Source organism: Rhineura floridana, chromosome 21 (assembly GCF_030035675.1).
Source record: "Rhineura floridana isolate rRhiFlo1 chromosome 21, rRhiFlo1.hap2, whole genome shotgun sequence".
NCBI classification, from domain to species: Eukaryota; Metazoa; Chordata; class Lepidosauria; order Squamata; family Rhineuridae; genus Rhineura; species Rhineura floridana.
Genome location: NC_084500.1, coordinates 1,612,308 through 1,638,205, shown reverse-complemented (window position 1 = coordinate 1,638,205; position 25,898 = coordinate 1,612,308). Strand labels below are relative to the sequence as shown.

Below are 25,898 nucleotides of genomic sequence, written 5' to 3'. Positions count from 1 at the left end.
CTGAGAAGCTTGCCATCTAAATTCTCCAGGGCATCAGCTGTAAAGGCACATATCATCATCATCATCATCATCATTATTATTACATTTATATTCCACCTTTCCTCCAAGGAGCTCTAGGTGGCTTACATGCTTTCTCCCTCTCTCCATTTTATATCATCCCCTCAACCCTGTGAGGTAGGTTAGGCTGAGAGACAGTGACAGGCCCAAGGCCACTCAATAGACCTCATGGCTCTGTGGGGATTTGAACTCTGGTCTCCCAGGTCCCAGTCCAACCACTACACCACCACTGGCTCTCTGGTCTGGACCTGGTCAGCGCCCTGGATGCGAGAGTCCCCGGGGTGCCTCTGCATGCTGCCTTGTGTTCTGTGATGGCAGAAAGGCAGCTTATAAATAACATAGGTACGTTTTAAGCAGGGAGGAAAGGAGAATGTGAGCAAATTCAAGTAAGATATATTTGGAATTTAGGACAGTCTTCCCCCACCTGCCTTCCAGCTGTTTTGCGCTGCAACTCCAATCCGCCCTGGGCAGCACAGCCGTACGATGCTCGGGCTGATGGTAGTTTTAGTCCCAAACATCGGGAGGGCACCAGGTTGGTGAAGGCTGTGTGAAGGGAGAAGAATTCAGGGCTTGTATCAAGGTGGGTTCTGAGGAGGAGTTTGAAAGGATAGAGAAAGATGGCACTGAATAACCATGAGGTTTTGTGCACAGCGTGGTGTTGTTGCGGTGGCGAAGTATGACGATTCGTATAGCCATGATCCATGTTGTGAGAGCGTGCATGTGCGCACACATGCGTGTGTAGTTGGCAGATCAAGAGTGGCCTAGCAGCCTAGCAGCCTCTCGTGCTGTGGCAGGTATGGGTGCGTGCGCACAAGCAAGCGTTCACTTGCACGTCGTGTACATGAGGGTCATCCCAGCACTAATCCTTAGAGACAGGGATAGGGCAAGCACATTGTTAGCACTGAACTCCAGCACCGGGGGGGGGGCAGCCGTCCTTTGCTGCCGTCCTCTTTGCATTTTGCAGTCAAATGTTGAGGCCACTTTTTGAAAGCTACTTTGTTCCGGTAGATTAAAATTTAAAACCTTACCTGTCAAGTCATATGTCATAGAGTTGGCCCAGTTTTCAGGTTTTATCCCAAAGGCTTTGGGGAGATAAGCTGAATTCCCACGTGTTCAGATTTTGTTGTTACAGTCCTGGCTACCACCATCACCCCCTCCACGGTTCTGGCTTTCCCAGGTCTTATGGGTGCCTGGATCGCCTTCTCATGGCCACCCTGGAATGAATTCATGCTTTAAGAAAAACAAAACACCTGGGCAGCCTCATTCCTTCCAAATTGTCCCGTTGAACATGCTCACATGTACATGGCGACTATACTGCGCATTCTTGTGGTTTGTGGATGTGCAGTCCCCATGAACGACACAGAGGTACATTCGATGTTTACTTGTAGGAGGAATTGTTTTGACTCAAAAACTGTATTTACTTACTTATTTAGATAATTTAAATACTGTTTCATACTTCAAAGAGGTAAAGTGTTTTTCAACATCGTAAAGAAAACCACAAATAAATATGACATACACAATTAAAAACCCACTTTTTAAAGCAGCATAGAGCGGTGATATATTTTCTTAAGTATAAATATGAATGAAATGGACTAACACGTGGAGACTGTAATATCTACCAGCAGACCCAAAATACAGAAATACAGCAGAGGCAGCCCAAACATACAAGCACTTTCACTTCTGTGGTCTTCTCCAACTTAAAACTTACCTCCCCAAAAGTGGAGGAAAATTACACACTCCCCCCCCCTCTTCCTACCATCATGAAGTGGGATTCAAAACTCGGAGGAAACTTCAGAGGCTGCCTTCTCAGCCTAAAGACCACCATCATAACAACTCAGCCTTAGCCTGTCTTTATCGTGGGGTGTGCATCTCTTTCTGAGAGCAGCTCCTTTTTAATTTTATGAGGCTATCATACTTTGGACACATCATGAGAAGACATGATTCACTTAGAAAAGACAATAATGCTGGGAAAAACAGAAGGGAGTAGAAAAAGAGGAAGGCCAAACGAGATGGATTGATTCCCTAAAGGAAGCCACAGACCTGAACTTACAAGATCTGAACAGGGTGGTTCAGGACAGATGCTCTTGGAGGTCACTGATTCATAGGGTCACCAGAAGTCGTAATCGACTTGAAGGCACATAACAACAACAACAACAAGGTTTAAAGACCAGTATCTCTTTCGAAACAATGGATTCTGGGCACCTGAATGCAGTTGCCTTGCAGATATCAATCTTTGAAGAAAGTGTTAACTAGCTTTTCCTAAAATCTTTTTCTTCTTCTTTCTTATCTTGTCCTGTTAAATCTCTCTCTCTTCGCCCCCCCCCCTTCATGGGGGAAAAAGAAAATGTGTGTTTGATAATAGGTGAAATTGCTCATATTGTGAAGTTTGAAGTTAAGCAGAAACCTAGTTTGATATATTTAGAAGTGACTGTTGAACTTGGATGTCTTGAGTGCTGAATTTCCAATGAGGGATGATGTCATTTGTCAAGGGGGAAAAGAATTTTAATGCATCCTAGAAATGCTGGTCTTTGTCAGCATCTGAAGGCAGACCACAGTCATTTAGTAGATCAAAAATAGGTAAGGCTGTGTGTCTAATTGGATCAAATGTTGGGGCATCAAAAATCAGTTTCCCCTGGGCTTAAAATTGATGTCTTCACTAACTTCTGTTGTGGGGCTAAAACGTTTTTGGGTACACCTTCCCAAGGCTGTATTTCACATTATTAATCAAAGAAACTTCCAATGTTTTAATAAAACTAGTTTAGCTGTGGTCTTCTTGAGTACTACTGTATGAAGATGGATCTTAGTTCTGACAAATAAAATTGAAAACACGTGAACAGATGTCATAGCCTTCTGGGTCAGATCATTCTGACATGTGTCAGGGTGAAAGTGCGCCCATGAACATAGGAAGCCGTGTTCTGGGGAGTCAGGCTAATGGCTCATCTGTCCCAAATTTCCCCAACCCGGTGCCCTCTAGAAGGTTTTGGACTACAAATCCCATCACCCCAAGAAGCATGGCCATGCTGGCTGGGGTTAATGGGAGTTGTAGTCCAACACCCCCTGGAGGGCACCAGGTTGGAGAAAGCTGATCTCGGCCAGTATGTCCTCTCTGACTGGCAGTGGCTATCCAGAGCCGCTGGCAGAGATTTCATCCCAGTCCTGCTGCCTGAGATCTATTCAATAGGGACAGAACCTGATGACCTCCCCAGTGCAAAGCACATGCTCTGTCTCTGAGCTGTGGTCTGTTCCCAGCACACTTTTAAAGGTTCTGTGCCTAGGACCTGCTAGCATAGAAGACCTGCTGGCCCATGACCCTCTCAGCCCATTGCAAGCGAGGCTGAAAAACAGTGACGTATGCGTGCACCAACCTGAAACCAGACCCCAGAGATGAGATAATATGAGAAGAGCCTGGCTGCTGGATCATGCCAAAGGGGGCTGGTCTAGTCCACATCCTGTCCTCACAGTGACCAGCCAGATGCCCTAATGGGAACATGAGAGCAACAGTGAGGGGCTCCTGCAGATACCATCTTATCAGGAGGTTCGTTCTGCACAATGTAGGAAACGGACCTTTAGTGTGGCAGCACCTACCCTGTCGAATTCCCTCCCCTTAAATATCAGGCAGGTGCCATCTCTGCTATCTTTTCGGCGCCTTTTGAAGACTTTCCTCTTCCAACAAGCCTTTTAAGTTGAGACCTATCCCAGTCTGCGTCTGTGTCGGAATTGTTTGTTTTTAATAATGTTTTTAATCCTTTTTTAAGGTTGTTTTTTTAAAATGTTTTTAACGCTGTTTTTGTTTTAATGTATTTTAAGATCTGTTTTTATGATGTTTTAAAGTGTTTTTAACGCTTTGTTTGCTGCCCTGGGCTCCTGCTGGGAGGAAGGGCGGGATACAAATTAAATAATAAATAAATAAACAAACAGCACCATCCTCACTCCTGTCCCCCAGTACCTGGCATTCAGAGGCATATCTGACAGTGGAGGTAGAACAGTAGCCATTGATAGCCTTATCACCCTCTGTTAATTTGTCTAATCTTCTCTGAAAGCCATCCAAGCTGGTGGCTGCCACTACCTCTTGTGGGAGTTTAGCTATGTGCGATCATTCAAGACGCCTCAAATTTCTTGGATCTTGGGGAAGAAGTTTGATTAGCCTCCTGCTTTCCTTAGAGTCTTCTTATGCTTTACAGATGAATAACTGTATGAGGGAACACAATACAGTTTACAAAAATCAGATGGGAAGAAAAAAGGGGGGGGATATCGGTCATCTCTATTTGGTGCCCTTGTAAGTTGAAAACTGGCTTTTAAGGCTGTGGTCAAATCCTCACCACACATTTAAAGCAGTATTATGCCAATTTCATAGCCATGGCTTCCCCCAAAGAATCCTGGGAACTGTAGTTTGTAAGGGTCCTGGGAATGGTAGCCCTGTGAGGGGTCTCTTCACAACTCTCAGCACCCTTAAACTATAGTTCCCAGGATTTTTGGGCAGGGGGAACCATGACTGCTAGAAGAGTGCTTGAAAATATGGTGTAGATACCATACTGTGCCATTCTGGCATTGACAGGGTCATTCCTAGGTTAAAAAATGGAGGCTAACCACAGGACTACCCCCCCCCCCGGATTCTTCATTTCTTAAAAGAATTTATGCTGGTTCCGAGGAATTTGAAATATTTCCCAGTCCTAAGAGTTCCCAATGATTAAAGACTTGGTGCCCATTTGAGATTGTGAAAAAAATGGATTTGAAGCAGAGGAGGGAAGCAGCGTGTCCTGGCTGGGTAGGAGCTATGGCAGGACTGAGGGGGGAAACTTACCGTTCAGAAAGTGTTTAATCCCCACTTCTTTTGTGCAGTTAATTTCTAGACATAGACCTTGAAAAAAGTAACTCACAACAGACTTATTTGTGTAATAGGATAATGTACTGCTCAATCCTCAAAATCTCTACGTGGCTTAATAGCCATTACTTCCCAGGCGGCTGTTAGTCACAGTGGCTTTGTGGAGCCTCCATGTTCAGAGGGATCGTGCTTCAAAAAACCAGCTGCTCTGTAGCAACATTAGGGGTGGCTGTTGCCTTCCTGTCCTGAATGAGGCCTGCCTGTGGGCATCTTGTTCAATGCTGGGGGAAAGAGTATACTAGACTTGTGGCCTGTCCCATCAGGGCTCAGTGTGTGTTCTTATGTCTCGTGATTACTAACAGAGAACTCCCAGCATCTGCACGGAACCAGAGCTCCACTTTTCAAACCCATTTAATTTGGTTAGTGGTGAAGATGTGACTGGAGACTGTGGAAGGTTCTTCAAAGATTATCTAAGAGCACGGGGATGTTGAGATGGACCTGGAACTAAATCAGAAGGGACGTTGTTTTTAAAAGATCCAGCCCGCAAACAGTATGGACTGGGCACAAAAGGGTTGTGCTGTCAAGCAGGAGTGCTTAGTTTGGGAAATGGGGATCTAGATCTTGTCTGTATCTTAGGGAGCACCTGCTTGGCTGTGATGGAAAGAAAAGACGGTGCTGCTGTCCTAATGCCTTCCCATTGCTGCTGTTAAAAACAAATTTATGCACTGGCCCAGGGGAAAGGGTCCATACCCTGATTTGTGGGTATTGCTGACTGGATTGTGGGTGGTTGTATGTCAACCCGTCATCTCCAAACCGATTATGCTTTATTCCGCTCTGTATTTTAGTATCCAGTTTACATTATATTCATGTGTGTTTTTAAAAATGCGATGCTGAGTAAATCCACTTGGTAAAAAATAATGTTCAAAAACAGGACCATACAGAGTGTTTGGGGCGAGGGAGGATTTATTCCCATGTAACAGGATTTATGTAACTTTACAGTTGACAATGAGGACATTGAACTTGTCAAGGATTATCAATACCTCGGCACAGTCATTAACCGAAATGGAGACAATAGTCAAGAAATCAGAAGAAGGCGAGGACTGGGGAGGGCAGCTACGAGAGGACTAGAAAAGGTCCTCAAATGCAAAGATGTATCACTGAACACCAAAGTCAGGATCATTCAGACCACGATCTCTATGTATGGATGTGAAAGTTGGACAGTGAAAAAGAGAAAAATCAACTCTTTTAAAATATGGTGCTGGAGGAGAGCTTTGTGCATACTATGGACTGCGAAAAAGACAAATAATTGGGTGTCAGAACAAATTAAACCAGAACTGTCACTAGAAGCTAAAATGATGAAACTGAGGTTATCATACTTTGGACACATAATGAGAAGACATGATTCACTAGGAAGACAATAATGCTGGGGAAAACAGAAGGGAGTAGAAAAAGAGGAAGGCCAAACAAGAGATGGATTGATTCCCTAAAGGAAGCGACAGAGCTGAACGTACATGATCTGAACAGGGTGGTTCATGACAGATGCTCTTGGAGGTCGCTGATTCATGGGGTCGCTATAAGTCATGATCAACTTGGAGGCACATAACAACAAGAACAACAACACTGTGAATGCAGGGCTATAGCAGCAGTTCCTTGCCGGTGTGTACTGTGTGCCTCCGCACAGCAGGGACTCCTGGAGGGCGTCAGTTTCTTGGCTCACCCTTGCCTAGGAAGTCTGCCTTCCTTGTGTTCTTGCAGACTTTTGTTTTCCTTTGTTTTTAGTGGAAGGTGTTGCAGAAGGTGTGCAAATCATGTATCCATACTTATGCTTGGGATGTGCATCCTTTGTTGTTGTGGCAAACGTTCTCTGTGTTTGGCATTCAGGGTGAGGAAGGCCCGCCCAGTCTGGAGTACATCCAGGCCAAGGACTTGTTCCCCCAGAAGGAGCTGATTAAGGAAGAAGAGTCTTTACAGGTAAGCCTCCTGGGGGCCTCTGGCAAGTGCAGTGATGATGCGGGATACCTTACAGCTGGGGAGGGAGGGGGGACCGCAGGTGTGCATTGCATCTCCTTCCCAGACCTCTTGGAAGGAAATGATTCTGGACTGCATTTCTTCTAGCCCCTGAGTGCAAAGCTGTGTCACTGCAGTCGCTCCAAGGACACACAGCTATCATGCCGGTGTCATACACATCTCTGTGAGTTGGAGTCCTTCTCCTGGCTCCTCAGAGCTAAGTCTCTTATCTTTTCTAGAGCTGCACCATAGCTCTCCTACCTTGATGTCAAGGGGGGGTATTCAGAGTGCTGCACAAAATCTCCTGGAGACATATCCCCCCCCCCAAAAAAAAAACCCTGTTAAACACTGGGAAAGAAACTGACAATTCAAAATGTCTTTAATAGCCCTGGTGGTTTGTTAGCTTTTAATGTGCCAATCTGAACCGCTCAGTGGCAGTGAGGTGAGACGCTTAACAGCCAAGAGGAGAAGTTCTTTAAATGTTGCAAAGATGGCTCACAGCAGCTTATGGCCAAAATATGATAACAAAAACATCTCCTGTTCCTATGCTGTCAAGTGAGGATGGAGTTTATTATTACTCCATTATTGTTATCACTTTAAAAACCACATCCCCCTCGAACGAGAAATATTTAGCAAACAAGAATCCCATTTATTGGGCCAAGTAGATTTTACATTATCATGGCTCAATCTTTCAGGTTACAGAGATCTTTGTAAGTGTTCAGAGCTAAAGAAAGCAGCTACTGGGCTACACTAGTGTTGATCCACCCAAGGCTTGTTGCTGAACTTTAACTGAAGCAACTTCTTAAAATAGTTGTTCAGTTTTCTGTGTGTGACTTTGAAAGGGCCAACGTGCCTTACGTAAAGACGTTTGAGAAATTTCTACATAGAATCATAGAATAGTGGACTTGGAAGGGGCCTATAAAGCCATCAAGTCCAACCCCTTGCTCAATGCAGGAATCCAAGTTAAAGCATACCTGACAGGTGTACATTGGTTCCCTTAATTCACTGTACAAGATTCCTAAGTACTTAGACAGTAAGCTGTCCAGCATCTGGGAAAGGGGAATGTCAGCAACAGAAGTTGCTTTCTGTGTTGAAGTTAATGAGTGCAGAATGTAGATCCTGAACATACGTCTTATGCGTTGGTTTAAAAAGAGGTGGGGAAATAACAGCTTAAACTCCCTGCCATGAGCCGCAGGGAAGCAGGGCCTATCAACAGAGGAATTATCAGTGGCTCCCCTCTGATGAGGTCCCCTTTCCTCCAGAGTCCTTTGAGAAGGACTATAAATACTTCTGTTTGGGCTGGCTATTGGCATGGGAGGATTAAATTTCCAAATTTGGGACTGGATTTTTAGGATATAAGTTTATTTGGCTTGTTTTTTTTAATTGCGGGGATTTTTAGAAATTATTATTATTATTAGGCCTTGTAAAACCAGTGCCTAGGATATTCAACCCAACCAAGCAAGTAAAATAGGCAGGTGCTGCATATGGATTTGGGGCTCCCTGTCTCTTGTGTGAGCATACATATATTTTTTTTCACGGTTACGCATCCTGGGCAGGAGAGGTGGTGTCTCACAACTGATTAAGAAAGAAGCGATTGAAAGCATCTTTGCTGCTTCCTGCGATGCCCCTCCCAGCTCTGTTCAATTTTGCTGTGTCAGTGTTGCCACGGAGAGTTGTAACAGGGCAAAAAAGCCGGGCTGCGCCTTCTGCTGCATGATTTTCATGTTCTCCTTCCCCCAAGAAATAAAATCACATTTCATAAATTCTCAGCATTGCTTCAAAGATGTGGGCAGTCAGCTCTGAACTGTTTTTTTTTTTTTAAACCCAGAAGTTCAAGGCCAAAGCAAGGCATCCCTTTTCGTGCTGCCAGCTGAAATGCACTCCAAAAACAACATCACACAGTTTCCACAGTCCTGTGGGAATTTCACATCCCTGCAAAACTTCACATGAGCCTAGAGGTGTTAAGCTTCCCACTTAACCAGAAAAAATAAATCTGTTTTTAAACATGAGAAGATACCCCTTGATGTTTTCAGGAGGAAGCGAACAGAATTTATCAGTTCAGTTCAAACGCAACGCAGACCAACAGCCAAGCACGTTTAGAGGATCAGCTCTTCTGCTTGTCGTTGAGGAGGGGGAAAAATGTGGTTTTAAAATGTGGTTTTAATGCTTTTAAAATGTGGTTGCGTGGTATTTATGCGATGTGCAGGGTGGTAACTGGGAGATAACTTTAATACTAGGAACGTAGAAGCTGCCCTTATATGCAGTCATCTGGCTCTAGTGTAGCTGGCTGGCAGCCTTTCTGCGGGTTTCCAGACTCTGGGATCCCCTCCCTGTGCCTTCTGCAAGCAGAGCAGATGCTCCACCACTGCGCTGTGGCTCTTCCAGTTTTGCCACTGCTTTATAGCTTTACAGCTTGTTTTCAGGGTGTGGAGTTCCCCAGAATCTGAGATATTTCTGTACCCCGGCTGCTTTGAGGAGGAGGAGAGTCTGCCTCCACAGAAATATGGCTTGCAACCCATCAATGCACAATGTTCACTCTTAAGAAGAAGAGGGAACCTTGTGCCTGCTTGCAGATGGGAAGTCCTTATATTAAGAAGTCAGGGGACGAGGAGAGGGCAGGGTGCATTCTGGGAAGGGGATCTAGCAGAAGCCATTGTGCCTCTGTGTCTCTTGAGATCTGTCCGCTCTCAGTAGTGCAGTGGCAAATTCAGAAGTCCTTTCGTGGTAGTCACAGCCACGCCCCCTTTTTTTGCTGCTGGGTTGAGAATGAGATCCTTGTTGATGCCTTCTCCCATAACAGATATCCCTAGGAGCCAATAAGCATGAAAGGGGAGAGTGTTGGCTGCAGAGAAGAGTCTTCTCAATGACTGACTCGCTTCCTTTCACTCTGCTTGGCTCCAATCAGCAGGAAAGGACAAGGAAGCATGTTAGAAGACTCTTCTCAGTGGCTAACACACTCCCCTTTCATGGTGATTGGCTCATAGAATGCTGAAGACAAAATAAAGGGTCTAAGACCCCCTCTGAGACCCTGGACAACTACACCCCTGTTCACACTCACCTAGCAGAGTGCTGGATTGTTAGTGGGTGTTGTAGGGCTCGGAGCAGGCTAAGTGACCTCGCTCTTTTCATATCCTAGTCTAGTGTTCTTCGACCCTTGGTTCCCTAGATGTTGGTGGACTACAGCTCCCATCATCCCTAGTGGTTGACTGAGTTGGTGTCCAACAACATCAGGGGATTCAAGGTTGAGGAGCTCTGCATTGCCATTCTACAGCCCTTTCCAGCTCATCCCAAGTGGCGGTCCTCGTTCTCTATGGATATGCAGTGCCGATGCCCCTTGGGCTGAAATGTCATTGTTTCCTCTCTCTCCCTCCAAGCTCGGGGTTCAGGTGGTCATGCGGGCTGTGGAACTTTAGCTAGAAGGCAGCTGCTTTAACAGTGCAACTCTCCCCTTCCAGGTTCCATTTTCAGTGCTGCAGGGAGAGGGTGTGGAGTATCTGGGCCATGCGAGCGATGCCATCATTGCCATCTCCAACTACCGGCTCCACATCAAGTTTAAGGACTCTGTAATCAACGTACGTCTTGGCTGCGCCTGTGGTTGTTTATCCTGGCAGAGCCTGCACTTCCCTGGGTCAGGCTGTTTTCCCCCCTTGTAATGAACCTTGGAACGGAGTCGGCAGGGGCCCCTTTGTCTCCCCTTCCAGCCTTGCTGCCAGGTTGTCCTCTTTGGGGGCTCCTTGCTCCCCACCCCTGATCAACTTACTCAGTCTGGGCTGTTTAAGAACAAATAGCTCCGGATGGCTCAAGCAAGGGAGATGTCAACCAAACCCTTCAGAGAAAGGCCGGCACAGGGGGAGAAAGATGGCTGCTGATTTGACATTTGGGTGGTAAGGGGGGTGGGGGTGGAATTCATGAACGTAAGAAGAGCCTGCTGGATCAGGCCAGTGGCCCATCTAATCCAGCGTCCTCACAGTGGCCAACCAGATGCCCATTATGGGAACCCCCCAAGTAGGACCTGAGTGCAAGAGCCCTTTCCTCTCCTGCAGTTTCCAGCAACTACCATTCAGAGGCCTCTCCTAGTAGAGGGAGACCATAGCCATCATGGCTAGTAGCCATCGTGGCTAGTAGCCACTGATAGCCTTCTCCTCCTCCATGAATTTGTCTGATCCTCTTTTAAAGCTTTCCAATTTGGTGGCCATCCCTGCCTCCTCTTGGAGAGCGAATTCCACAGTTTAACTTATTTGCTGAAGGGTTCAGTGCCTCCATGAAGCCACCCCCCACCTACTCTGTGCTTTCTGTGTGGAAATGGAACAGCGCATAGCTCCATGTTGCTTTGTGCAGCGACTGATGCTGAGAATCTAGGACCAGTACCCCAAAGGAAGTAAACTGCGCTTGCTCCACGTACTGAGAAATGCAGTACAGTGTTCCCCTGTTGTCTCTGCAGTTCCACTCCACCTTCATTAACGAAATCCTCCCCTTTATCCCACCCACCCACCTGCAAAAGCTAGCCTTACCTGGCCCACCACGACCCACATGTGAAGATGTTCCATGCAGCTCTTGGAAACATGTTGTATGTTTGTTGTACGTTTCAGAGCCAAGATACTCAGTGCTGGATTTACACACGAGCAAACAATGCCTCAGGGCCTCTAGATACAAAAGAATTTCAAGATACGTCTTTTCGTTAGATTCTTAGTTTTCATTTGCATCCCTCCCTATGTACCGGCGTATATGCAGATATGAAACTTTATCATTTCTATTGTCGTCGTCCTTTCTGTTAGAATAATGCACATTTTTTCGATAAAGCTATGCAGCTTCTTAAACTTGCCATAGTTTAGGGCTTCAGGATGCTGTGATCCGCCCTGAGGGTGCTAGACATATGGGAGTCTGGTTTTGGGGGGTGAGGGTCTGCCCACAGAGGGTGGCGTTTGGTGGCCTTCCTCACTCCTGCCTCATCTCTTGTTCCAGGTGCCTTTGAGAATGATGGAGAGTGTGGAGAGTCGGGACATGTTCCAGCTTCACATTGTCTGCAAGGACTCCAAAGTAGTCAGGTAGATGCTGCCTGGTGGCATCTGGGTATTGCCACAGGGTCACCGTTGAGGAAGCCTGAGCTGCTCAGCGTAGGGGTGGAAAGCTGCTGAGGTCGCATTCCATTAGTGGGTCGGGTCAGACCCACACACACATGCATGTTGCATTGGGACCCTGCCTTGAGATATCTATAGGAGGAAGAGCAGATTATAAATATAAAAATGCATGCACATTAAAAAAAAAACCCACGCAGAGATATTTCCCATGGAATCAGAGGTGTGCATTTAATACTTAGTAACACCACTCAAGTGTCATCATTTTCTTTGTAGACTTTTTTTGTAGAAAAAGCTCTCCGTCACTCTGTCTCTGTCCTGACTGTGCAAAAGGCACAAAGAACACACCGTAGACCCAGCAGAAGAATGCAGATAACTTCAGTGCACCCAGCTGAAATGCAAGCCCTGCTTTATGGAGGACGCAGAGGGCGGGATGCAATCTGGCCGGTTGCCACTCACGGGCGGGGATTCCCCCTCTCTGCTGTCTGATGTGATGTTGCCAGTGTGATCTGTAACCCAGCCCACCTCGTCAAAACATAAGAAGTGCCTCTGAATTAGACCACATTTCGCCTTGTCCAGCATTCTTTTTCCAAAAGGGAGTGTCTGGATGTCCCTTGGAAACCCACAAGCAGGGTGTGAAGGCAGCAGCCTCCCCTTATCCCCTCTCCCCTCATTGTCTGGTATTCAGAGGTAGACGTCCCTCAGAGATGAAGGTTCAGTTTCTGCCACAGCTAATAGCTTCTTTGGGGTATTGATGTCACTGTTTTCTTTTTTTAAGGTTTTTATGTGTGTATATATATATATATATATATATACATAAACAATGTGGTTAACGAGGGGGGGAAAGGGAAAGGAAAAAAAGAGTTCAGACCTTGCATTCTTAGGTATATTTCACAAGTACAGTAGCTGCATCATCCCATTTTTCAGGCGTTTTGTCGTTGGTGAAAGTTTCCAGGCGGTTTTTAAAGGTGTCTAAGCTAGTGGCCGCAGACAGTAGTGTCAAAGAAACCCTTTCCCCTCTGGGATTCATCTGAAATCCCCCTGCTGGTCTTGCTTTCCCAGGCGCTACAGGGTGTGCGTGTGTCTCTCGCAGGTGCCATTTCTCTACTTTCAAGCAATGCCAGGAATGGCTCAAGAGGCTGAGCCGAGCCATCGCTCGCCCGACCAAGCCGGAAGACCTGTTTGCGTTTGCTTACCACGCCTGGTGCTTGGGGGTTTGTGCTGATGAGGAAGACCAGCATGCCCACCTCTGTCGCCCAGGTGAGTCACCCGGCGTATGCGCCAAAGGGGCCGCTTCTAAAGCCAATCCGAGAGGAGCTGTTGCTATCTGTTTCGCATGACTCCCTGTGCTGGGATCCCTTTCTCATCATTAGGACAGTCTTCCCCAACCTGGTGCCCTCCAGAGATTTTAGACTACAGCTGCCGCCACGCCGGCTGCAGCCAATGGCAGGTGTAGTTCAAAACCCCCGGAAGGCGCCAGGCTGAGGAGAGGTGCGTTGTGAGCTGTGTCCAAATTTGCGTGCCGGCATTTTTAAAAAACGACTTGTCCCTTTGCAGGGGACCACGTGAAATACCGGTTTGAGATGGAGCTGACTCGGATGGGCTTTGACTTGCAGAACGTGTGGAGGGTTTCCGACATCAATAACAACTACAAGTGAGTTGGCGGTTGTGGCTGTGTCACCCTGGGAGAAAAAGAGAATGCACAGGCTCACACCTGGCCTCCCGTCGCTGAGGGCCAGACAAGCTGTTACAGGAGCTGTTGATCTGCCCCTTTAGAATAAAGGGACCCAGGAAGTCGACTTACTCTGAGTCAGCCCGATGGCCCGTCTAGCTCATCTGCCGACCTGCAGCAGCTCTCCCGGGTGCCAGGCAGGAGTCTCTCCCAGCCCTGCCTAGAGATGCTGCTGGGAATCAAACCTGGGACTCGCGGCATGCAAAGGAGATGCACTGCCACTGAGCTATGGCCTCTCCCCTTTAAGCGCAGGGATTTAAAAAAACCCTTTTTAAAAAAAACCCAAATTGCCAATGCATGGCTTCTGGATCGGGATCCAACTGTAGTGAGTAAGGGGAATATAATAACCGTTTGTGGTCTCTCTCTCAGAGCTTGGAAAAGTTATTTTTTTGAACTACAACTCCCATCAGCCCCAGCCAACATGTCCACTGCATTGGGCTGATGGGAGTTGTAGTTCAAAAAAAGTAACTTTTCCAAGCTCTGCTCTCTCTGTCTCTCACACACACACACCATCCCGGGCCTGATCTGGATCGAGGCTTCCATGCCTACAATTTGCAAAGAGGGGGAAAAGCTCCCATTGAAGCAAACGGGAGGCAGTTCCCCAGTGTACAAGGCTTTTGATCCAGATTGGGACTACAGTGAAAGACCACTATACCCACCCCTGTTGAGATCCCAATATGGATCCCTATTGGGAGGAGCCCTACACTGTCTATTTGCATTTTTTCAAAAAAACACCCTGCACTTGAAGGCAGAGATACATGGCTGACATTGCATGTAGTTCGGTCCTGATATGGAGAAGCAGAATCGGTATCTATATTTTGGGTGGGGGTCAGTGTGGTGCCTTCCAGATACTGCTGGACTGCATTATGCCTGCATTATGCTTGACCATTGGCCATGCTGGCTGGGGCTGATGGGAACTGTATGGCAAAACATCTGGAGGGCACCAGGTTGACCACCCCTGAACATGGTTGCTCAGGGCATGCAATGAAGTTCAGGCTAGAAATTCAATACTGTGACATTAATCATATAGTAGTAAAGTTCCTGTCACAGGTCGTTACTGTGGGTTGTCGGCAGGAGGACACCTTCTCTGCCTTCTCCCAGTCTCCTCCAGTGGAGTCCAGGCGTGCAGTGGAAGGCAGATTTCCACCCCCAGCCCTCTACTGCCAAAGGTAGCACTTTATGAGCCCAAACAGTGATTCATTTGGAAGCACCAGGAGGAGGAAGGGACCTGGCGAGCTGCTCCCATTCCCTCAGGTGACAGACTGTTAAAGAGTCACCCTCAGGATATGGGGGCCAAGCTTCCTTGCTGCCCTTGGGACGCCCCATCAAAAACCAGAACCAAGGCTGCCCATGCGTTGACAGGCACTGACTGGCACATGTAGGCCCCAGAACTGCATTTGTTGCCTTCTTACGACTGGGTCCTCTTGTGACCTTACAGCAACTGTGGGGAGCCTCAGGCCTGGGAGCCGGATGTGCCCCCCAGGCCTCGCTATCTGGCCCTCTGGGCTCTCACTAAGTCATGCCCTTTCCCCAGGCCATACCCTCATGGCCCTGCGCCATAACCTCCTCCAAGGTCGGAATGTGTCCTTGAATTGTGATAATGCCTCTTGCTTGCCTAGGGATGACAGAGTGTGTGTGTGTGTGTAACAGGTTCCTCACTTTCCCACCTCCCACAATCAGCTAAGACCACCTGCCCCCTTCCTTCTCCTGCTATTTCCAGTTAAATAGTCCTTTTTTCCCCTTCATTTTTCCAAATTTCAAAAGTTCTTCTCCGTGGACTACCCAAACAGCCATGACCTTGCAGGGTTTTTTGTTTTTTTTAAATGGTTTGGGATTTGATCTCATTTCTTCCACTCCTGCCCCACGGCAAGGCTGCGTGATCACCTCCCTGGGTCTGTTCCTTCCTAGGCTGTGCACCAGCTACCCGCAGAAACTCCTGGTTCCCGTCTGGATAACTGACAAGGAGCTGGAGAACGTGGCTTCCTTTCGATCTTGGAAGAGGATCCCAGTGGTTGTGTATAGGTACAATAATAATCCCTAAACTATTCAAGGTCACAAATCCAGTGGCAGCTGGGAGGGGGGGCAGGGGGGATAACTTCGATGCTGTGGGCTGATGGTTGCAAACCAAGGTCCTGCTTACATCTACCAGCCAAAGATTTATCAGTCAGATGCCTTAACTCAAGCCTTCCCCAACCGGATGCCCTCCAGATGTTTTGGACTAGAATACCCATCCACTCCAGCCAGCACAGCTGTACTACAACTCCGAACATGACCGGTGGCCACAGTTGATGGGAATTGTAATCCAAAACATCTGGAGGGCACCAGGCTGGAGCTGACAATAAGGAAGGGGACACTTCTAGAACACCATCTGGAGGGCACCATGTTGGGGAAGGTTGCTATAGACACTCACTCATCTTTAGTAAAGAAAATTCTTCCGCAAGGTCCTGGAGGGACACAGGACTGTTTCTTTCTTCTTCTCCCTGTCCTCCCCCAGCCAAGAACAATCATTAATGTTTTGCTGTTTGCATCTCATGGATTGTCGGATTGAGATCAAGACTATAATCTTGAGACCCCCTGATTGGATCCACCAGTCAAACACAGACCAAGTTGTCTCTGATCTGACATAGTTTGCAAGTGCTTTGAGAAGTGCCCTCCCCCTTTGAGCAGCGGCTTGGTTTTGAGGGAGGTGAAACCATTTGGAGACTGTGGCTTCTTGAGACAAGGCCCTGGACTCCAGGACTAGCCGGACTGGGCTTCTCTTTCAGACACTTGCGCAACGGGGCCGTGATCGCACGCTGCAGTCAGCCTGAGATAAGCTGGTGGGGATGGCGCAATGCTGACGATGAGTACCTCGTAACCTCCATTGCCAAAGCCTGTGCCTTGAACCCTGGACAAAGGCTGGCCGGGGGGACCCCACATTCTGGGATCAGCGATGGGAACGAGGCCTGCGATGCAGGATTTGGTAAGGAAGACGGGCTGCTTCTCTTTCCTTCCTCCAGCTGCTTAAATGCTGCATCGCCCTTGGCCGTGGCAATGTTGGGTCTGGGCTTATTTCTAGTGGCTTGAGGAATGTGGATAAAACTGTCGACCTGAAATCCTCTTTAGATGAATCCCCTGTCCCACATGGGAAGTGCGATCGTAGAATAGTGGAAGGGGCATGTAAGGCCATCTAGTCCAACCCCCTGCTCAGTGCGAGCATCCCAATTAAAGCATACCTGACAGGTGGCTGTCCAGCTGCCTCTTGAATGCTTCCAGATCATATTGAGGTAGAAATGTTCTTGATCTGAATGAGTCACTGAGACACCTAAAGAGCAAATCAAGAGAGTTGATCACCAGCTCTGCCTTGAACACTTTGAAATTGGAAGTGTTATGTGAGACCACAGGGAGAGGTTGCTATTCAATCTCTAATTTCCTATCAAAATTGCAGACAGCCAGTTTAAGGCCATGTAACTGTATCTTCAGTTTTTTGTGAATGTATGTCATTCATCGTCATTTGGTGTTACGCTGCTGATGAGCTTGTGGAGGGGAGCCATATTCCCTTTCCCCTCAGTTCTTCATTCCTTTAAGTGGTCCTGTGTTGCCACAAATTTCTCCTCTGCTGGTTCACAAGGCCCAAACTGGAGAGAACATTCTAGATGAGATGCCACCTAATGCTTCCAAGAATTATGACTGCAAAGAAGGCAGAGGCTAATAGGTTAATCTTAACAAGGATAGGGAGCTGTTGGTACCTTTGTTCAAGGTCAGGTGGAGGCCACATCTAGGCTGTCCAGTGCGGCTCAGAATAGAGGAAGAAAATCTCTGTTGAATACAGCTAAGACTCCCCCACTCCCCCTGCATATATTCTCACGCTGTGTAGACATCATGCATTCATAGCACCCTCTCCCCAAAAAAGAATCCTAGGAAATGTAGCTCTGTGATGAGTAAACTACAATTCCCAACACCTGTAACAAACTACAGTTCCCAGGATTCTGGGCGGCAGGAGGCTGTTTGCTTCAGCTTTTTTCTTTTTTCCTGAATTCCGTATATAACTGGGCAGATTGTATGTAGGTCAGGAGATGAGTCTGGACTGGACTGTCCTCTTTGCAGATTCATCGCTGACTGCGTGCTCAAGTGTCGAGAGTTCAGCGACCCCTCAGAAGTTGCTGATTCTGGATGCCCGGTCCTACACCGCTGCAGTTGCCAACCGAGCCAAGGGAGGAGGCTGTGAATGTGAAGGTGCGGTGGGTGTTCAGCTGGCTGCCCTGAGCCCTGAGCTTCTGGACGTGGAAGCGCACATGGGGGGCATGAGAGGAAACCCATCCTTGGCGCTTTCCCCTAAAAGGAACGTTGGCTGTGGCCCTGTGCTCCCCAGCTTCCTGTCTCTGTGGCTGACTTGCTAGGAAAGGGGTGGGGGAAGAAAGGATCTTATGCCTAGGGTGAAATAAATCTGTTTTGCCCCAATTGAGCCACTGTGGGTCAGCCTTAACACAGGTTGGCGGGACCATCCATTGATGTGTGGTCACGTTGCTGCTGCAGAACTTTCCCTTTGACATCCCACATCGGCATCCAGCTGACTTGTTCCCTTTTGTGCTGCGTTCTAGAGTATTACCCAAACTGTGAAGTGGTGTTCATGGGGATGGCCAACATCCATTCCATCCGGAACAGCTTCCAGTACCTGCGGGCAGTCTGCAGTCAGATGCCAGACCCCGGCAAGTAAGTTCCTGTCCGCCTTTCCAGTTTGTTAATGGGAATGATAGCTCCGCTCCAGTTTAGGGTGAGGGCTATTTGCTGGGCCTCCTGATCAGGTTGGGAGCATAGGGCACACGTTCCTTCCTTCTCTCAAAACTCTAGCAGGGAGTCAGGATGAAGGGCCCATCCTGCCAAGGAAAGAGGTCTTTCCTTTCTTGCTGCCCAGTTCACTTCCTTAAGGTTCTCAATAGGGGACAAATAATACCTTTGCTGAAGGAAAAAAGTTCCTAAGAGGGACAACAGGTTTGTAAAATTGCAAATGGAAATGGAATGGAAAGAGATTCTCCCCCCCCCCCTTGCTTTCATAGCACTAGAACTTGGGATCACCCAAAGAAATTGATTGGCAGTGGGTTTAGGGCAGACAAACAGAAGCATTTCTTCATGTGATGTAGCTGCCTTGGAGAATGAACTGCCGTGGTATGTGGTGATGGTCCCTTTCCCAAGAAAAGAGACAGGGTGTAAAAAAGGGCTAGACAAATTCATAGAGGAAGAGATCTGTCAGCTGCCATTAGCCATAATACCTGAATAGAACCTCCATGAACAAAAGCGGTCTACACCTGAACACCAGCTGCTGTGAGACAAACAGTGGAGGGCGTGTTTGTTGCCTTTATGCCCTGCTTGTGGGCTTCCCAGAGGCATCTGTTTGGCCATTGCTGGGAACTGGACGCTGGATAAGATGGATTCATAATAGGAAGTTGCCTTATACAGAGTTACACCATTCGTCCATCTGGCTCAGTTCTGTCTACACTGACTGGCAGTGGCTGTCCAGGATTTCAGGCAGGGAACATTCTCAGCCCTACCTGGAGATGCTGCCACAGAGTGAGCCTGGGACCTTTTGCACGCAGGCATGTTCTCTGCCTATGAGCTATCGCCCTTCTCATCCAATAAGGCTGTTCTTACATTCTCAATGTTTACATTTATTTTGTTTATTTAAAATACTTACATCCTGCTTTTCTGTTCTAAAATACCCAAATTGGTTTGCAAAACGAATCATCGTCTTAAAACTATACAAAACGTGCAGATAACCATCTATAATGGCAGCAGGAGACAATTTTTTTTTTAAAAAAAATTGATTAAAATCATATAAGATAAATAAAACAAGCAGTGAGGACACATCATTTTGTTAAAAGCCTTGGAGAATAAACAGTGTCTCAGCCTGACAGAAATCGACATTGGTACCTCGCAGCCTGCCTAGGAAAGGGTTTCCACAGATGAAACGCCACCACCGAGAAGGCCCGTCTCTGTGGTTGCCATCTGTTGATAATTGGGGGTACCTGGAGGAAGGCCTCTGAAGCGAATTCCCCAAAGAGCACAGGGCAGCATCCTTTTCATCCTTACAACCACCATCCGAGTCCGAGAGGTGACTGTCCTGGGGTCACCTGCGGAGCTTCATAGATGAGCATGGATTTGAACCCAGGCCTTGACGCTCTGTCTGCTGTGTCACAGCGTCATAGGCAGCTGCCTCACACTGAGTGAGGTCAATGGTCCATCTAGCTCAGTCTTGTGCCCACTGACTGGCAGTGGCTCTCAGGCAGGGGACTCCACGCCCTACCTGGCGATGCTGCTGTGGGCCAGAGCTGGGGCTTCCTGCGTGCAAAGCAGATGTGCTCTGCCACGGAGCTACAGGCCTCCTCTCTCAGACTGGGGGAGGAGCTATTTGGCCGCTCTCCCCCACTGCTGCTTTCTTTCTCCTCCCTCCCCCTTTCCATCCCACAACGTGATGACCCCAATATCAATTGCTTCTCTCGCTCTCTGCCCCGGCCTGTTCTGCCTTTCTAGGCCAGCTTCATCACATCCCCTTTCTTCTCCCCTGTTGCCATGGCGCTGCTTCCTCCTTGTTAAGGAGCTTTCTCTGTTACTATTGCACTGGCTTGTGGTTGGCGGCGGCCACATGGCCATGCCCTCAGTAAGGAACTCCCTTCTTCCTACTTGGAATAGGGGGAGACCTGTCTTCCGTAGGTCTCGGCAGAAACCTCTGCGGCTTCTTATCCAGCAGGAGTTGGACTTGGATCCTTGCTTTCCACCCCTTAAAGCAGAGGCGGGGCACCTTTCTCCAGCCCAAAGGCCTCATCCTTTTCTGGGCAACCTTCCGGAGAGGCCACGTTCCAGTGGTGTGCAGGGCCAGATGGGAAAGGGGATGGAGCAGTTAATATAAAAGTGGCGCTTGCACAGGAGGCTTGTTTCTGTACACACTCTGACACTCCCTCCCCATCCTTTGCTTAGGCGAGGCAAGAGGAATGATCAGAGGACACGTTCCAGCCAGGCAGAAACTCTCAAGGAGAGTTGCAAATTAGGGCCAGTGAGGAGCATGGCCTGGGCAGACAGGCTGCAGTTGAAGAGGTGGTGTAGCCTGGAAAGAGGCCTGTGGGCTATATTGAGGGGCCTGTAGAGCTGCCTTTGGGCCCCGGGGCCTGAGGTTTCCCGGGCCCCCCGTAAAGGATCCCTTAGGTCAGTCAGAGGCTTAACACTGTCCCCTTCCTGTGTCCCTTCTTCAGCTGGCTGTCCGCTCTGGAGAGCACCAAGTGGCTGCAGCACCTCTCAGTCATGCTGAAGGCAGCTGTGTTGGTCTCCAACGCTGTAGACCGGGAGGCGCGCCCTGTGCTGGTTCACTGCTCGGATGGCTGGGACAGGACCCCGCAGATTGTCACCCTGGCAAAGATTCTTCTGGACCCCTACTACAGGACTATGGAGGTATCGGGTCTCTCTTGGGCATGCGAATGGAAGGAAGAAACGGCGGTTTTCAGGACAACCTGTCCTGGGTGGGAGGTGGGGCATTTTGTTGCTTTGGCTGCTTTATAGAAGTGCCCAAAACAGACTAAACCGTGACCTATTTTCATGCTTTTCCCGGTTCCTCTGTCTCTTTTCCCTCCAACTAATTTAAGAGAGCTTCTGTCTCTTCTGGAACAAGGCCATCTCTTTCTGCAAAATTAAAATGACTGTCCTTTTTATTGTGGAGTCTCATCCAACCAGGAAGTTGGGCATCTAAGGGCTGGTCTGAGAAGTAGTTGTTCCTATTATGTTTAGAGCAAGAATAGTCAGGATCCTTCCCCCGAAGAGCTTACAGTCGAAAGCAAACAAGGTGGAAGATAAAAGCAAGTGGGAAGAGAAAGTTGAGGATGTATCAAGGGATGGAAGTGGGCGAATAAAGTTACGTGAAGATCAGACTTTGCAGAACAGGTTGGTGTTGAGTAGACCTCTGGAAGGTGAGATACGGCACTGCATAATTTTCTCGGGGAAAGAATTCCAAGCATTTGAGGCAGCAAGGAAAAACAGGCAGAACTGTCGATGAGATCAGGGATGTTCTGGTAGCCAAGTTGGGACCAAAGGTCCCAGGAAATGATATTGTGGAAAGGAGAGCCAGAAGGATAGGGTAGTGCTATGGAGGACTTTCAAGGTAGGAACACGGGCGCTGCCTTGTACCGAGTCAGGCCACTGGCCCATCTAGCTCAGTCTTGTCCACACTGACTGGCAGTGGCTCTCCAAGGTTTCAGGCAGGAGTCTTTCCCAGCCCTACCTGGAGATACTGCTGGGGACGGACCTTGGGACCTTCTGCATGCAAAGCAGCTGCTCTGCCGCTGAGCTAAGGCAAGGAGGTCATGCTGGATACAGAGGAGGATTGGAAGCCAGCAGGGAGGTTTGAGGAGTGCTACCATCTGAGGAATGGGAAAGATGGCAGCCACAGAAGCTTCCTGCTCGTTTCTTGTGGCCCATTCAGAGGTCCATGGTGCTGACATCCTCCTCCTTCCTCTTGGCAGGGCTTCCAGGTGCTGGTTGAATTAGACTGGCTGGATTATGGCCACAAGTTTGGGGACCGCTGCGGACACCAGGAGAAGGCAGAGGATCAGAACGAGCAGTGCCCTGTGTTCCTGCAGTGGCTGGATTCTGTCCACCAGCTGCTCAAGCAGTTCCCTTGCCTTTTTGAGTTCAACGAAGCTTTCTTGGTAAGAGCAAGCCTGCAGCAGATGAGGTGCGTCTGGGACAAATATCAAGACAGACCTGCATTTTATCACAGGCCGGTCTTTCTAATGGAAGAGTCGGGGCGACTCACGACAGCTCAGTTTGAAGAATAAATCGTGACAATGATTGTGACACTGTTAATACTATCTGACTCTTGGCTTTTAATTTGGTCATTCTAGTTTGAGTTTTGGCTTCTGTTCTCCCTTGCAGCTAGTCTTTTGTGCTCAGTGTTGGGCCTCTTGGTTGTGTAGAATAAAAATATTCTCTGTGTTGGACCAAGTTTTTTTGTTTCTGACTTTTTAATGAAAATTGCAGAGTTTTAAGAAGCAGAATGTTTCTCTCCCAGCCAAAGATCACAGCAATTCTGTTTTGTTTGTGGGTAACTTTTTTTTTAAAGTTTCACTGTAAAAAATCTGTAAAGAATTATGAGAGAGAGCCATGCATTAAGATCTGTATAATTTTTACTGGCCAAAAGCAGGTATTGATTAGTTAAGCACGTATAAGAACATGATCTGTGCTTGTGGATAACGGGTATACCACAAAAACTGTATTACAAAATACTTAAAATTACAGGAAAGGGTGAGAAGTCAGCTGTTTGACAATAGAGTCCAAAACAGTGTGTAATGGTGTATCACAGCTTTTTCTCTCTTCATACAACCCACATTCTGTTGCCCTTGATGGTAGTCTGTTCCACTAATTGGTTTCAGTATACCTTAATCATGAGCATCTAAAGTGTGAACTCACAGGGCCAATAATAACCCACATAATCCCCAAATATATCATATGCCTATAAGCATTCACTGTTTGTTTGTGATTTCTGTTGACCACGATCTGAGGCTCCTTATAATGTATACAATTTTTTTAAAAAACCTCAAACAGAAGTATAAAACTAAACTCTTTCAGAGATGGGCTCCTATGAGAGTTGACCCAAAGCCTTTCATGTACTTTCCTTGGTACCACAGGTGAAGCTGGTGCAGCACACGTACTCCTGCCTTTATGGGACCTTCCTTGGGAACAGTCCCTGCGAACGCGAGATCCACAACATCACCAAGCGGACCTGCTCCGTTTGGTCCCTCTTGAGAGCCGGCAACAAGAATTTCCACAATCTGCTCTACATGCCTGGCAGCGAGCAGGTGAGTGGGATTCCTGGCCCTGGTGTTGGGCCTGGAGGAGGGAAAGGTTTTCCTGCCCCGTTCCTGAGTCTGTTTTCCTCCACTTTCCATGGCAGGTGCTGCACCCAGTGTGTCATGTGCGAGCGCTGCACCTCTGGACAGCTGTGTATCTCCCAGCATCTTCCCCGTGCCCTCTTGGAGAAGAGGGCATGGACCTTTACCCGCCTTCTGGATCCCAAAGCCAGGAGTTTAGCAGCAGGTCTCTTGACAGGTAGGCAAAAGTGACCCTTGTCTCATGAGTTGCGCAAACCAGGGTTTATCAGGACGCCTGCTTGGATTGTCCCATCAGGGCCTATGTGTAGTGCAGCCCAGATTTCTCCATGCCCTTGGCTAGCTTCCCCTGACTATAGTTGGGCTTGTTCCTGGTGGGTTGGGCTCAGACTTTCTTTGTATTCCATCATTTTATCTACTTGTATTTTCAGACATTCCCCATTGCTCTAAAAATCTTAGAAGGCTCTGACATTTCAACCTAACACATCAGGAAAGAGTACTTCTATTGATGTGGTGATTGCTTACTGATTTTTTTAAAGCTTTGGACAAAGGACCATGCAAGATACTGTTTTGAAATGCCACAGTGCATTATAAGGGCTGGATGGCTCCAATCCAAATGCTTACAGATATTCAGAAATAAGATACATGATCCTAATTGCAAAGTACTGACTGTTAACGTCTAGGAAAGAGACCATTAGAAGCTGTTAGGCCTTAGCAGCCGTGACAAAAATAGCTAGATTTTCTCCAACAGCCATAAACGCTTGCCACAAGGCCAAAGACTAGTTGGCAGACTTCCAGATAGAGAGGAGCGACTCTGGCCACCTGCTTGTGTGCGCGCATGGGGAGCCCACTTCCTGTTTCAGACTCTGGCAGGGCCTCTGCAGGCCGCTTCTCTGATGCCTAAGCTGCCATTTGTGGTTTCAGATTACCAAAGACGAGATCCATGGACGATCTTCTCTCAGCCTGTGATCCTGGCAGCTTGTTGACCCGCACGTCAAGTGATCCAAATCTGAACAACCACTGTCAGGACGTCAGGATGGGCCTGGAACCCAGGCACTCCACTGCAGAGGAGACAGCAGCTGGCAAAGAGAGCGCAGGAGAGGAACCGCAACAGCAGCAGCAGGAACTCCATCCCCTGCCTACTGCCAGCAGTGGCACCTCTGACGGTCACAGTATTGATCAGCCACAGATGCCACAGGACGACAGAGTGCCACGACAGTTCAGTGGCGTATCTCCTGAGGTAGAAACAGTAAGAGGGCCGTGTCCAGAACTGGTGGGAGAAGACACCTGTCCAGGTCCAGATGCTTCCCAGCAAAAGAAGCCCTTTGGGGATTTGGCCGGATCGGATGAGCCTCCTGGAAAGTTTCCCTGCCAGCATATGAAAGATGGCCTGGCATCTAATGGCCCATGGGACCTCATAGCGCCCTGCCGCCCAGACTCCTCCCTGCAGCCTTTGGCAGGCGGCCCCCATTGGAACCCACCGGCTCCAAGGCAGGAGGCTCCAGGATGCCGCGAGGAGGAGGAGGAGGAGGGTGGCAAAAGCAGCCGCATCAGGCATGGAGAGGAGGGCAACCAGATGAGGAAAGCTCATCCAGAGTTGTGGCGGAAAGGACTTTCTCAAAGCCAGACGAGCGAATTCTCTCTCCTAGGAGTCAGCTGGGACAGCTTTCAGGGGTTGGGAACGTCGCTTCCTGGGGGCGACGTGGGTCCCCGACGGCTCCTCTCCTACGGCTGTTGTAACAAGAGGCTGAGCAGCAGGCACTTCTGGGCCTCCGGACTGTGCCTCAGTGGCCAGTGGCCTTTGAAAGAGAGCATGAAGCCCCCTGGCTGCTCTAGCCACTCTGGCCTCACTGGGAAGGCCAGCAAGCTGTGGCTCCCCTGCCATTTGAAGCAGGCGGCCCTTGGCTGCAAGCAGGTGCCACCCAACAGCCCTTCTCCAGTGCCTCCTGTCTACCTAGATGACGATGGGCTTCCCTTCCCCACGGACGTGATCCAGTACCGGCTGCGACAGATCGAAGCCACCTACAAGCAAGAGGTAGAGCAGCTGCGCCGGCAGGTGCGGGAATTGCAGCTGAGGCTGGACATCCGCCATTGCTATCCCCCTCCAGCTGAGCCACAGATGGACTATGAAGACGACTTTGTAAGTGACCACAGCTGGCGGTGGGAGGAGGGTCCCCAACCCCTCTCCCCAGGGAAGGCAGTGCAGTGCTTCAGTCACAGATTTAAGGAATTGAAAAGCCATCCACTCCACATGCACATGGCTGGTCTGCCTCCCAGCCAACCTGTGCTGTTCAGATTCTGTTTCCATACTTTTTAGAATTCCTTGCTCCTCCTTTTCTTCCCTTCTCTTCCAATTT

The 25,898-nt window shown here is 48.4% G+C and overlaps 1 protein-coding gene across 2 annotated transcripts in view; it reads left to right on the top strand.

Annotated features, from left to right (window-relative positions):
* The window catches only part of MTMR4 (myotubularin related protein 4), a 47,739-nt gene that overhangs the window by 15,434 nt on the left and 6,407 nt on the right, over positions 1 to 25,898 (top strand). For both annotated transcript variants that reach the window (XM_061604959.1, XM_061604960.1), the window contains exons 4-17: positions 6,761 to 6,850; positions 10,342 to 10,458; positions 11,849 to 11,931; positions 13,055 to 13,221; positions 13,519 to 13,615; positions 15,602 to 15,715; positions 16,459 to 16,655; positions 17,780 to 17,908; positions 18,274 to 18,385; positions 20,917 to 21,112; positions 22,177 to 22,362; positions 23,341 to 23,511; positions 23,607 to 23,761; positions 24,466 to 25,681. In XM_061604959.1, coding sequence (XP_061460943.1) covers positions 6,761 to 6,850; positions 10,342 to 10,458; positions 11,849 to 11,931; positions 13,055 to 13,221; positions 13,519 to 13,615; positions 15,602 to 15,715; positions 16,459 to 16,655; positions 17,780 to 17,908; positions 18,274 to 18,385; positions 20,917 to 21,112; positions 22,177 to 22,362; positions 23,341 to 23,511; positions 23,607 to 23,761; positions 24,466 to 25,681 — 3,030 coding nt within the window. The remainder of the gene's footprint in view (positions 1 to 6,760; positions 6,851 to 10,341; positions 10,459 to 11,848; positions 11,932 to 13,054; positions 13,222 to 13,518; positions 13,616 to 15,601; positions 15,716 to 16,458; positions 16,656 to 17,779; positions 17,909 to 18,273; positions 18,386 to 20,916; positions 21,113 to 22,176; positions 22,363 to 23,340; positions 23,512 to 23,606; positions 23,762 to 24,465; positions 25,682 to 25,898) is intronic.